Source organism: Erigeron canadensis, chromosome 7, assembly GCF_010389155.1.
Source record: "Erigeron canadensis isolate Cc75 chromosome 7, C_canadensis_v1, whole genome shotgun sequence".
NCBI classification, from domain to species: domain Eukaryota; kingdom Viridiplantae; phylum Streptophyta; class Magnoliopsida; order Asterales; family Asteraceae; genus Erigeron; species Erigeron canadensis.
This window is the reverse complement of record NC_057767.1, coordinates 33,823,424-33,837,610: the sequence shown is the minus strand read 5'-3', so window position 1 is coordinate 33,837,610 and position 14,187 is coordinate 33,823,424. Positions and strand designations below refer to the sequence as shown.

General features: G+C 32.7%; 2 protein-coding genes across 3 annotated transcripts; both read left to right on the top strand.

Annotated features, from left to right (window-relative positions):
• LOC122609375 (F-box/kelch-repeat protein At3g06240-like) lies at window positions 1–1,086 on the top strand. Its single transcript, XM_043782423.1, has one exon. It carries the CDS (start codon window positions 1–3, stop codon window positions 1,084–1,086), a length of 1,086 nt encoding a protein of 361 aa, XP_043638358.1.
• A 6,469-nt stretch (window positions 1,087–7,555) lies between these two features.
• LOC122606944 (casein kinase I-like) lies at window positions 7,556–14,149 on the top strand. Of its 2 annotated transcripts, none has more exons than XM_043779844.1 (14): window positions 7,556–8,091; window positions 8,202–8,242; window positions 9,108–9,177; window positions 9,828–9,976; window positions 10,064–10,159; window positions 12,027–12,097; window positions 12,354–12,415; window positions 12,504–12,567; window positions 12,677–12,761; window positions 12,904–13,030; window positions 13,123–13,196; window positions 13,283–13,346; window positions 13,492–13,589; window positions 13,671–14,149. In XM_043779844.1, exons 1-14 carry the CDS (start codon window positions 8,016–8,018, stop codon window positions 13,938–13,940), a joined length of 1,347 nt encoding a protein of 448 aa, XP_043635779.1. In that variant the 5' UTR covers window positions 7,556–8,015; the 3' UTR covers window positions 13,941–14,149. The 2 variants fall into 2 exon arrangements, with proteins under 2 accessions (XP_043635779.1, XP_043635778.1); XM_043779843.1 differs by having other exon boundaries at window positions 7,557–8,091; window positions 13,462–13,589.
• The last annotated feature ends 38 nt before the right edge of the window (window positions 14,150–14,187 follow it).

The following is a 14,187-nucleotide window of genomic DNA, read 5'->3' as shown; positions in this document are numbered from 1 at the left end:
ATGAAGAACTCCAAATTATCGAATAATCTGTGCCAAGATTTGATTATTGAAATCTTCACGAAGCTACCGGTTAAATCCCTTCTCCGGTTTAGGTCAGTCTCCAAATCGTTATGCGCTTGTATTGGCAGCCCCGATTTCATCCGTTTGTATACTCTCCGATCTCCTGATGAAAAACTCATGATCGCTCACCAATTTTATCATAAAGGAGTAGATAACCCTTTTAGTTACATATACACATTACATTCAGAAAGCCAATTGTCATCAAGTCCCTATACAAATGTACAAGCAGCTGATTATCCTTTTACAGGTTTCGGAGTTGTAGGTTCATCTAACGGAATTATATGTCTTTTTAAAACTGAAAACGGTATTAGTCTATGGAACCCTTCAACAAGGCGCAAACTAACTGCACAAGACCGTCCTGCTTGGATTCATACTTTGATTCCATCTGAACGCCGATCATCATATCATGTATTTGGATTTGGATACGACGCCATCAGTGATGACTACAAGATTTTGAGGTGGACCAAACGCGATACACTAGAAGTGTACTCTGTGTACACGTTGAAAACAGACGCTTGGTGTGAGATTCGTGGCCCTGCCATTCATCCTTATCTGCATTCATGCCAATGTCTTTTCAACGGAACTTTGCATTGGGTCGCCGAATATAAGTTACCCATAATTATGTACTCTTATCATATGATGACATTTGATTTGAGCACCGGCGTCTTCTCTACGTTTCCATTGCCAGGACGGAACTGGGACACGAGCCAAGTGACAATTATAAAAGGTTATCTAGCTGTTATTTCCTCAGAGAATGCTAACACTTGGATTTGGGTGAGGAAAGAAGAATCGTGGTCCGTGGCTTTCAAATTCAAAACAATTGAGATTAACCGAGCATACAAAGTTTTGCAGCTTTCTGCCAATGGCGATTTACTGTTGCAATCTCTCATTGAGGGAATCCTGGTCCATAATCCCGAGACACATGCACAATCGAGACTTGAGAAGTTCAGGGGTTCTAACCGCGTATATGTAATGGAAAAGTATGTTGAAGGCCTCGGATTGCTACACATGGGGACTTCATGTTAAATGCCTTCAGATTTCTAAGAATTCTAAGTTTGGGTTGTTACTTTATAGTTTTACTCTGGTGCATTATACGTTTCATATTTTAGTTCATGTTTCAGATTACTTTGTTGCAATTACGATATCTAGCAGACTACATGCAAAATTGGTAGTAAGTTTAGTTGCCCAAGTTTGAAAAACACATATATATTTGTGCATATATACATGTTTGGGTTCAATAAAGTGAACGTGGATCTAGTTTTCGGCTTATATTTCAACCATCCTTTGTTTTGAATTTTGACCACCAATCTTTGTTTTGGCATATACAACTAGAATTGTAACCCGCAAGCGGAGTTAGAAATACTCGTGTAACTTTTTTCGTAGTTCGTTTTACATCAATAACTAGCTCTTTACCGTCGTCGAGGTATTGGGGCTCAAAACCGGCGGAAGGTGGCACTGAGCAGTTACTTTTAACTAGCTCTTTACCGATCTATTCATAAGCAACATTGGTTATAATGGTAAATAAAAATGAAAGAAATATATCAAATTAAAGGATTGAATGTAAAGGACCAAACTGTCTAGGTGACATACCTATCAAATTAATCACATTTATCATGTTTATTTGGTTTTTTTAATTTTAAGAATTTGACTTTATGTTAAAGAAAAAGATCTTACACTTATGAACAAATGATGGGTCTTGAAATTTTTGTAATGCTAAACTTCTCCATAGATATATAATCAAAACATGTCATCAATTTATAATCCCATTTCTATTATAAGATGTAATAAATCTTAAAAAGCTTTATAAACATGATACACACAAAATTCTCAAGAGGTCTATAAACATGGACTTGTCTCAACCCATGTCATTATAAATCCTATCATACTATAGAAATCTAGCATTCTAGCTTAATCTTTTTCAATTATTTAAGAACTATTTTATACACCACCATTGTAAAAGCCCTTAGCATCAAGCTTAGGTGTTTCTTTTAGGTTTCTGGCGTAGCATGATCAAATTATGGTCCATCTCGTCTAGCCTCGAGATCGACTATTTATATTGGGCTTGACAAGATTAGTTTTGTTTCTGGTGTTGATGGACTATTTATATTGGGCTCTACCTTGTCGGCATCATGTAACATCTTAAGTCCTTATAGAGTTATAGGTGGTGTCCTGGTGATAAAAATTTGATGTTCAGGAAAAATATTCGTTTTAGTATACTCTAATTTCTTTTTGTTAAACGATGTCTTTTGACTTGTTTCAAAAATATGTGTTTTGAAAATGATTTTTCTCTACTTTCAAGTTTTTCGGTTTTTCCTTCTATATATAAACAGTTACCTAATGTCTTGATTGTAATACACACGTAATGCGGCGACGGTATGATGAAGACAACGGCGACTGATGGCGGCGTGGACAAAGAGTATTATAGGTTATTGATGTAAAAGGCGTAGTTCTTTTAGGAGTGAGAGATATATATTGTAGATTATCTCATTAAAATTATTTTTAGTATATCAATAAAGATATGGAAATATAGGGGAAAAGTTAGGTAAAGCATGTAGTACCTATCTTAAGTAAAGCAGGGGAAAATTATGTAAAATTCAAGGGGGTTATGTAAAATTCAGGGGGCTATATATGTTTATCAAATTTAAAGGTTTAATTTGTAACTTTTTTTAAAGTGACAGTACTTAGCTTAAGTAAAGTCTACGGTATAGATATTTTTCTGGAAATATATATGCATAAGCAAGTGATGGATAAAATAAGCAGATTAAATCATAATTGAAAAAGGGGGAGGATGACATTTACTTTATATTATAGTAGATCAATACAGTGATAATCTATTAATAAAGACTTGTACCGACTTGTACTCGTTAAAATAATTGTTCCAAGTTCACTAGTTATGATTCTAGACTTGCAAAATCAGTTAGATTATCCAAATTCATAAGAAACAGAAATAAAAGTCATTATATATAGGTTTCTTTTATATAACTTTTATAGTTGATTTTTTTTTGTGTGTGTATCGGTTATTCTTTTACTATGCTTTTATCTAGAAAATATCATATAATCCATGTCCTTTTTTTATAGGTTGTTACATATGTATCTCTCGTATAGAATTTATCCTAATCAATCATAAGCTCAAAAGTCATTTAAGAAAGTTGGATAATCATAAGCTCAAAAGTCATTTAAGAAAGTTGGATACCATTATCAAAGTATAAATAATACATAAATGAATAAGTTGATTGGCTGTATATGAGAACATGTAAGTCAAGGAAACTTGGAGTGCAACTATACTCCACCTGTATGTTTTATAAAATTAATCACATTTTTCATGCATTAATAAAATAACATATCATTTTGTTTATTTGTATAGAGCAATACAATATACGTGTAGCATAGAGAAAGCAAGTGAATTAAATTTTCAACAACAGCAATCCACTTTTTCATCGTAGGAGAAACGTTCAATATATGGCCAATAAAAAGATGGATATATATAACAAAAAAAGATCATATTATTTTACTATGAGAATTTTATTTTTCTAAATAATTTTACTTTTTTTATATAGCTGCAAATAAATATATAGGATATCTATACAGTGTTGTAAAACTCGGTCGACTCGGCCGGAAACTTGGGATCAGAATCAGGGATTAAACGGGTTGAGTTGGCTAAAATTGGGTGAAAACTCGGTCAACGACTTAGTCGATTGTAAAACTCAATCAAACTCGCATGGATTGGTCAAAAATCGGTCAGATCGGTCAAGAATCGGCTGGATCGGGTCAAAACTCGGGTCAATTTTGGTCAATTTTTTTTTTTTTTAAAAATAAAAAAATCCTAATTTGGTTTAAGTTTATGTTTCTACTGAATGAAGTTTGAAGTATTAATATTAAGTTTTTAAACAATTATGTTTTAAGTTTGAAGTTTATTCCATATAATTTCAAAAACTATATATTTTCTATATAAAAAGCTGATCCAGGTTTTTTCAGATTCCGGTTCAAGTTTTTAAAAACTCGTGACTCCTCGTCTCCTCGATCCTATCCCGAGTCACGAGCTCCCCAACCTTGTATTCATATCGTTAAGCAAGTGATGTTAGTAAAAAAAAAAGTAATTCAAAACCAAGTAATCTAATTCAGTAAGATTCATCTAAATCAAAAACTCGTTGTTTTCAAATAAGTTGAATGAAAAAATCACTCCGTTTAACTTATCTATCTATCTATATATATATATATATATATATTATAGCATAAAACAAATTTACCCTTGATTTTCAACATTGAACTTAAAATTTCAATATTAATTTTAAGTTTAAACATTTACTTTCCTAAAATGTCCTCCTATTTATGTTATATTTACTTATTTATAGTATATTATATAGCAAATTTATCCTTGATTTTCAACATTAAACTTAAAATTTCAATATTGATTTTATGTTTCAACATTTACTTTCCTAAAATGCCCTCCTATTAATGTTATATTTACATAAAATAACTATAATACTATTTCTCTCTTTCCTCATCTCAACAACTCATATTTTTCTATCTTATCCATAAATCATTTTATTCTTTCTAATTCTTTCATAATCTTTTATCTCAAAAATCGTATATCGATAAATTATAAAAATTATATGGGTGTTCTTAAAATTTCATGCTCTTTTATTAGAGATGGTCATTCGATATACTGACGATTTTGTAAATCTGAAGGCAGAGTCCGTCAGATAAATGACCCCATCACCGCCATCGCTATTACATCACTATACCCTGTCATCACTTCCATCACCGCCGCAACACGCCACCTTCTTTTCGTTTTATTATATGCTTGAAAAATTGGTTCTACTTAAATTTTAAGCTTAGGAAAAACTCATTCAATTTATAACTTCGTTATCCACGTGGATAATTTGCTAGCGAGACGACTAGTTTTGTGTGTGGTAGTTGGTAATGTTAGGAAAAAGATAATTTTGTATTATTGAAAAACCTTATAAGGTTATTGTATTGAATTTGTGATTAATGGGGATTACAAGAGGTTTTATTTATAGAGTCTACTAACCTAATACATGGAAATTAATAATTTGTAAACTAACTAATATGGAAACTAATACTATCTTAATACTCCCCCCCCCCCCCCAATCTAAAGCCGTTGTGCGACTCTTAACTTGGATAGCAAGAGTATGAACCGATCTGAAGATAAGGCCTTCGTAAAAAATCAGTAATCTGATCATGTGAAGATATGAGCTTTACAGACAAATTTCCTTGAGCAACCTTCTCTCGTACAAAATGAAAATCAATTTTCACATGCTTTGTGCGAGCATGAAAGACGGGATTAGCTGACAAATATGTAGCGCCTAGATTGTCACACCACAATGTTGGAGTAATTTGTATAGGACTGCGCAATTCTTGAAGTAGAGATTGAAGCCATGTAAGTTCGGCGACAGTGTCAGCCATAGCCTTGTACTCAGCCACTGTGGATGACCGAGATACAGTGCGTTGTTTTCTAGCAGACCAAGAGACAAGATTAAATCCTAGATATATAGCAAATCCCCCCGTGGATCGACGATCATCTAGTCAACCAACCCAATCAGCATCAGAGTAAGCATTAATAGCATTGAAAGAGGCATCGACATAAGCATGTAACTGAGTTGATGAGTTGCTAGAGATGCGTAATCCGTAATCGGATGTCCCTTGTAAGTTATGAAAAATACGCTTAACAGCGGACCAATGATTATTAGTCGGGGAATGCATGTATTAACACACGTTGTTCACAAAAAAAGCGATAGCGGGCCTAGAAAGTGTAGCATACTGGAGACCCCCGACAATATTGCAGTATTTTACTGGATTCAAGAAAGCAGTGCTATCACCATTAGACAAAACCACAGATGTAGAAAGTGGAAATGGACCTGGTCTGGCATTGGACAAATTTGCGCGTTCCAAGAGATCTGTAATATATTTGGATTGAGATAGAAACAAATCTGAACTTGTACGTGTGATTTCCACACCCAGGAAATAGGACAGTTGCCCCATGTCTTGAATGGCGAAGGTACGACTAAGCTGATAAACAACCTGATCAAGCATCAAAGGGTTGTTACCTGTCAAAATGATACACTAGCATATATAGCACTGTACCACGAGCACAATAAATAAAAAGCGAGGATCGGAACCTGACTCTGATACCATGAAAAACCTTATAAGGTTATTGTATTGAATTTGTGATTAATGAGGATTACAAGAGGTTGTATTTATAGAGTCCACTAACCTAATACATGAAAATTAATAATTTGTAAACTAACTAATATGGAAACTAATACTATCTTAATAAATTTATAAATGATGATTTATGTTAATTACTTTTCTATCTTATTTGATTGTGATTTTATATTTATTAACTTGGGATTCTTTTATGATGTTATATATATATTTTTAAATATAGTAACATAAACAAATTAATGTGACTAATATATTAAAATTTAGAATAAAAAATCCAGTAGTGTATAGCCTTTATAATATTAGGGGGTGTTTGGTTCAAATTATATAATGGGAAAGGGAAAGACAATGAAAATATTATGGAATGCAATGAATACTTCTTTGATATTGCTTGGTATATCACTATATTGTAAGTAATATATATTTATAAATTTTGAATTATATGTATAAAAGTGATGTTTATAGTTTAAATATCTTTATATATAAATATTAAAATAATAATAGAAATTAAAAATAATATTAATAAATAATTTTAAATTTATTTAAATTATATAAATCTATGTAGTTTTTTGTTTTTTTAAAATCTATGTAGTTATATGAGTTCTACATACTTAAATGTAAATATAGTTATAACTATATTTAAGTTAGTTAATTGTGGTTAAAGAAAAAAAATAAAAATATCCTACCAGCTACGGTTGCATAAGTGAGAAAAAATAGGAAAAGAAGGAAAGTGGTTTTTAAAATTGATTACCTAGTCCAATCCCCATATTTGAATGAGTAATGGAGTATTAACCAATAGTAGTTAATGATTAATTAGATAATAACAAAACAATTACCATTTATTATAATCAATATCATTACTTACCTTTTAAAACCCCAACCAATCATGTCCTTAATATATAGATCCAATATTCACTTAGATATGCAAATAACATATCGAGTCAGTGGTGGTATCACGTTTGGAGCACAAACTACAAATAAAGAAGAAAAAAAATGGAGCAAATATGTGTCATTCGAGTTCAACAAAAGACCAAAACGTGTTAGGCGGTCGATAAAAAGAAGCCATGGATTACTTACTATAATTATTTCTATTAAATTAATCATCTTATTTAATTTAAATTAGTTAAATCCTCATTATTTTAACAAATCAAACAAATAAAATAATACCATCATCATCATCACTTGCTTTACTCTTTATTTATCCTCTGCCTCACGATTTTTCCTTTTCCTTGTGTTTTATTCATCATCATTACTTACAAACATATATACATATTTTATATATCTGTATCTATATCTATACTATTTATTTTACCATTATTTCATCATATTTCACTCTCCAAAGCACCAAATAACACATAAAAATCTCATCTTTATCTCCTTTCCCCCCCTCAATTTTCGCTTGTTTGTCCCCCCCACAAGCACATATGCATATCTCTTTTTTTATATAACAAATAACCATCTGGGTGTCATCAAGTTTGTATCTTTATTACTTACATAGTTTAAAGAAGTTATCTTTATCAAAAATTTATCATCTGGGTCTGTTGTCTTTTATTAAAAAGATTGTTAATTTGTGTGTTTATTGAATTTTTATATAACAGTTTTTTTTTTTGTTTATAATATATTTTAATCAAAGTTTTGAGGTTGGTTTTGTAAATATTAATTAGGGTTCAAGTATTTTTGATTATTTTAGACCCTAATTTGAGGTTTTAGATTAGATTTTTGTGTATTTGATTTTGAATTGGAATTTAGAGTTGATTTCAAGAAAAAGAAAAATGGATCATGTAGTTGGTGGGAAGTTTAAACTTGGTAGGAAAATTGGGAGTGGATCTTTTGGTGAACTTTATTTAGGTATTTCCTGAATTAGTTTTATTTTATTTTATTTTTTATTTATTTATTTATTAATTTCATTATCTGTAAAACAATAGTTAAATTTTAATATTGGTTTGATGATATGGCAGGTGTTAATCTTCAAAGTGGAGAAGAAGTTGCTATTAAGCTGGTATTGCCTTCTTTTTATTATGATGATTATGAAGTTCTATCATTATTTGATTGATTGCTTGGTAGATCATTTTTGCTACATAAGCAAATACTAGCAGCTTGGTAGACCGATTATAAACGGGACTTAGTATTCAGCTGGATAAGTACAAAAAACAAACAAACTAGCAGTTTAGGATATACGATACACCTATTGTTTTTTAGTCCAAATTTGCTTAACCATGTAAATAGAGAAGGTTTTCCCTATTGAGGTTACTGGTGGGGGGTTAACTAAGATGTCCATGCTCCACGGTCTAACAGGGATGTTCCTGTCACGATATCCGAATCCTTTCACCCACCCCAGGATGTTTACCAGGGAGATTCTAACCTGAGACCTCTTGGGTGGACGTCTGGATGCTCCACTACTAGGCCACCTTTCTGGTGGTTTTTAGTCCAAATTTGCTTGTTCATGTTAATTAAAAAATAAAAATAAAATTGGGGGATTGAAAAAAGAATATGTTTGTTTGGAAAGTTGGTCATTCTATCTTTCTGATAAGATATTGAATAATATGCATTTACTGATGTCAATCTAATACGTGAAGACTCCCGCACGCCACATCTTGTGAAGTTAAGGAGCAAAAGTGTTTAGTTTTGATTCTATACTGAAGGTTTAGAATGCCTTTGTTTACTATAGAGACTGTAGCAAACATTTGAACCAAACAGGGAAAGCTTTTACCTTTCCTTACTGGAAATTAAAAACGACGATGGACCTTTATCTGTGTAGGAGCTATTTTCTTGATGAAATTTTTGGTTCTTTTTTTGAACATCTATCATGATCCTCATCCATCTTAGTATAAAATCTAACATGTTGCTCCTTTCATACACTTTAGGAATCTGTTAAAACGAAGCATCCTCAACTTCATTATGAATCTAAAGTATATATGCTTCTTCAAGGAGGAAGTGAGTCTCTCTCTATCTCTGTGTGTGTATGTGTGCACGCGTGTTGTCTTTAAATGCTTTACTTTTAAACAAATCATCATTAGGTTTTCTGACAATTTTGCATCTAACTACTCATTAGTGCAAACTATGATGTTTTCTGACATTTTTGGAAGAATGAGTGTTAATTTGCAATGAAATGTCAAGTACTGTTGTTCAAGAAAGTTTATCAATTGATTTACAAAGGTCACCAAATGATCTAGATGTCCATATTATCTAGAGGTGGCATAATGGCTTGGTCAGGCGGGTTGCTTAATGGACCAACTAAGGTCTAAGGTTAAATTGGGTTAAAGTTCATACAGGTTAAAATGCTTTGGGTTGACCATACTTTTTGTACCAAAATTATTCAAGTCTTCTGTAAATAATTAACATATAGAATATGATTGATTGTAGAGGCTACACTTTCTCAAGAATAAACTTCTTTTATTTGAATAAAACGATTTTGGAAGTTTATGCATAAAACATTAACTTAGGTTGACAATCTACCCGTTTCACACATTTTGTACCTTTACTCTGTTAGATGGGAATCACAACCAGAAGTGACACAATCTTATGAGATAATGGTTTGATATTGCTCCTTCTATGTTATCTAATAATTTTTACTTGTAATGAAGCTGGAATTCCGAACCTTAAGTGGTTTGGAGTCGAGGGCGAGTATAATGTCATGGTTATCGACCTTCTTGGGCCAAGCCTCGAAGACCTTTTCAACTACTGTAATAGAAAGTTTAGCTTGAAGACAGTTTTAATGCTTGCAGATCAACTAGTAAGTGTTCATGGCCATGGGCATTCAAGTATTCAACATCATCAAAGATTAAATTTTGATTAAAACTCATAATTATTTGTACCACAGATAAACAGAGTTGAGTACATGCATGCCAGGAGTTTTCTTCACCGTGACATCAAACCCGACAATTTTTTAATGGGTCTTGGTCGCAAAGCTAATCAGGTAATCTTTAAATTTAGTTAGCCTATTGCATGGCTTTTTTCTCCCCATCATTGCATGTGTTACTAGGTACATGTCTTTGTGGGGTCTTTACATAGAAAAAGTTTCACAAAAAAACAATTGTTCCTTGATGTTTGAAGTGTAATCCACGAGGTCCTCTCTATATAGAGGAATTAGTTTCATCTATAGTTACAGAAGTAACCCAATCTAGTTTTATATTATATCGATAGGGGTCAAACATATAAAGGTATATAAAGTTTAAATGAAAAGGTGAAACACTGAAAATACTGAATTAGTGAATAATTGAAAGTTAACTATGTGATATCATCATAATTCCAAGTTAATGATTATTTAAAAGAAAACGTTGTGTTAGGAATATGCAATATCATAGTACTTGATGACTACTTAACATAATGTAAATTATGTACATAATTTTCATGTGAATCTGTGGAAATTAGAAAATGCTACCTCAAAAATAGCATCATTTATAAACATAACCTAACTCGTTCATTAGCGGTTTTCCCCATGACATTCGCTACGTATATGTGAGATTTAGAGTCACATAGTTCTTTAAGGAAATTGTAGGACTTAAGATTAGCATTAAAAACATATTGAGAAGCTTAGAACGGGTACTTTAGCTATCATAGTAAATAAAAACAAGAGAGGGGCGGGCGGGAAGTTATCCGCAAAGAGGGTCCTGGTGGTGCCAGTTGTTTCTTGAGGATCCTGTTTTAGTTATATCTATAATCCCTATTAAAAATTATCCTAACCCTTGTTGAAAGTTTACACTATTTGGGACATGCGATATTATCTTTTTGCCCTTGCTTCACTCCTTCTCTTTGTCTCTAATCTCCATCTATTTCTCCAACAATCTGAATCTCCCATCTCCCAATAAATATTTACCCATTAATAATAAATATTACCCAATATCTTTCATCTCCTAATAAATATTTCTTGGGGTAAACACGGCCTCCTGCTCACTCCTCAAAATTGAAATGACTTCCATTCCTTATGCTTTCAAATTCAAATCTATCATCAGATCTTCAAGATTTCAATTTCAAAAACTATTTTCAGATTTATTCCTCATCATTTTGTGGTTTTAGTGTTAATAGTTTGTTGATGCATCAACATTGGTTTGATAAGCTTCTGCATTTATTTGTACAGATAGTAATTTTTGTTTAACATGTTAAAATACATTTATTTCTGCATTGTTTGGCCATACTTTATTGATTGCCCATTTATACCATTTTCGGTAATCACGACGTTGGATGCCCTATCAATGGTATCCGCTGCAACGCGCGGGTACCGTGCTCGTAATATATTAATTAAGATGAGCCTATTACATAAATGGAAAGTTTGACTAAATAAGATAGGTATTAATTAATATATGAGATGTAGGGCTATATTGGTTTTTCGTGTATCTAAGATTTATGCAATTCATCAAGCCACAAATTTTATAAGGGAGTATAATAACCCACTGCAACGTAATCTGTTCTTACTATCCTTAAAGCAACCCGTTATGCCTATTGCCAACCTGTGTGATTTATCATTTTTGCTACCAATGGATTGTGTATTTTTAGTGTGTGAACCATTGATTTAGGTGATTGTTGACCATATATATTGTGTTAGTACTTCATAACAAGTATGTTTAACAACCTTTGTGTTTTTGAATTTTCCTAGTGATGAACTTGTGTTTTTGATTTTGAATTATTTGGAGCATGATAGATCATTTTTAAATATTTGATGCTGAAACTGAGTTTAACCAACTTCATTATATGCTAGAAAGAATGTCAACTTTGGAGCAACAGTATGATCAACATGTCATCTATCTAGTTTACTTTTTTTTGGCTAATTTCGCTTATCTTGGCAGGTGTACGTCATTGATTTTGGCCTTGCAAAAAAGTATAGAGATCTTCAAACTCATAAACATATACCATACAGGTAATTCCAGTTCTCTGAAATCTATTAAAAAATATAAATCAAGTCATTGTATATCATTTTATTTAATGGCCAATAAATCATCTTATGGGAAGAAATTCCTTTGGAGTCTAATGGTTTAAGTAGGACGGGTTGGTTGGGTTCTGCCGAAACTTATTTTGTACTTTCTTTTTCAGTTCCATTAATAATGAATATATAATTATTCTTTTTCAGTTTTGTATCATATCTATATTATGAACTTTTATGAACCTCATTTTAGGGAAAACAAGAATCTTACAGGCACTGCCCGCTATGCGAGTGTCAACACGCACCTTGGTGTTGGTAAGTGGTTTATCACATTAATATTTATGTTTTTAGTGAATGTTTTAAACATTTCAATGCAATCTAAGAGTTACGTATAATCCTGCAGAACAAAGTAGACGGGATGATCTTGAATCTCTTGGTTACGTACTTATGTATTTCCTAAGAGGAAGGTAAAGGATAAGTTTCTGCTTTCTTTCAAATATTTATCTTTTTAGTTTACAATATCCCCCCTTTTTGTCTTCTGCATGCTTTAACCTGAGTTGAACATGTGCATTTTAGCCTTCCGTGGCAGGGACTCAGAGCAGGAAACAAAAAGCAGAAATATGACAAAATAAGTGAAAAGAAGATGTCAACTCCAATAGAGGTACTACACTACTACTGATAATGTGTGTGATATTTACACATGCCATATGTATGGATATATGTATGTTTCGAAAAAAGAAGGTTTCCCGACAATTTAGCAATATGAATTATACTTAAAATTAATGTATAATATTGACCACCAGGTGTTGTGTAAATCATACCCATCAGAGTTCATGTCATACTTCCAATACTGTCGATCATTGAGGTTTGAGGACAAACCCGACTATTCCTATTTGAAGAGGCTTTTCCGGGATCTCTTTATTCGTGAAGGTGAAATCTCACAATTGATATAATATGAACTTATAAATGTGAATGCATAGCTACCTTTTGACCCATGATCTCACACAATATTACAATTACAGGCTATCAGTTTGACTATATATTCGATTGGACCATTATGAAGTACCCTCAAATTGGTGCTAGCTCCAGAGGACGAGTGAGTGCCAGAAAATATTTAATATTTATTTCTATATCTATGACGTTTGTTTCAAATTTTTGCTTATTTTGATCTTTATTTTGCAGCTTCAAGGTGGGAATGCAGGTATAAACAGCGGAACATCAGCCGAAAAGCCAACAAGAACCTCGGGTATCACTTATGAACAAACCATTGATACTTATTGCTTTTATCAATGGTTATAAGTTGGTTTGGGGTTATTGGGTTTAGGTATTACAGTATTGAAAGTGTTTCTTTTTTTGTGCAGCTGGTCAAGATATCCGCGATAAATTGTCAGGTGCAGTAGGAGCATTTTCTAGAAAAAATTCTTCAAATGGCGGCCGTCATGAACATTCACGAAACAAGATTTCCGATATACCTTCATCAAAGGATGTGGTAAGCTTAGAGTCATTTTTTATTTCTAATTTCGACTCCTAATATTGAAAGTTGACTTTCACTTGATATCTCGATCTGTAGCAACCTGATTCTGAAAGAATCCGATCCTCTCGAAATGGGGACTCGTCGAGACGTGCAGCCACCGCAGGCAACAAACCAAGCCCCTCAGTGGAAGCATTAGAAAGCCGGTTATCTCGGCATATCATGTCCAACGGGGCCCGCTTATCGACTACTCAAAGAGTCCAACCACAACCAGTCTTTGACACCAAGCCATCGGGTTTTAGCCGTACTGCAAAAGTCGGCAATGAAGATCCTCTCCGCAGCTTTGAGTTTCTCTCGATTCAGAAGTGAAAGAAGCACCATTTTTTCCAAGTAATTTTAGTTCTTGCAAAAATGGATCATACAGATGTTTCTGAATGCATTTTTATGCTCTACCTGAAAAATATGTTTCGTGTCACATGAATGATATTACTTGAATACCGTTGTAAATTGCATTATCGGTTTTGCACTTTCTATGACAAGATTCAGATCAAATCTATAAAGATTTATGTTGTCCTTCATCGTTTAGTTGTGGTCATGACATTCGTAGTTTGTAGTT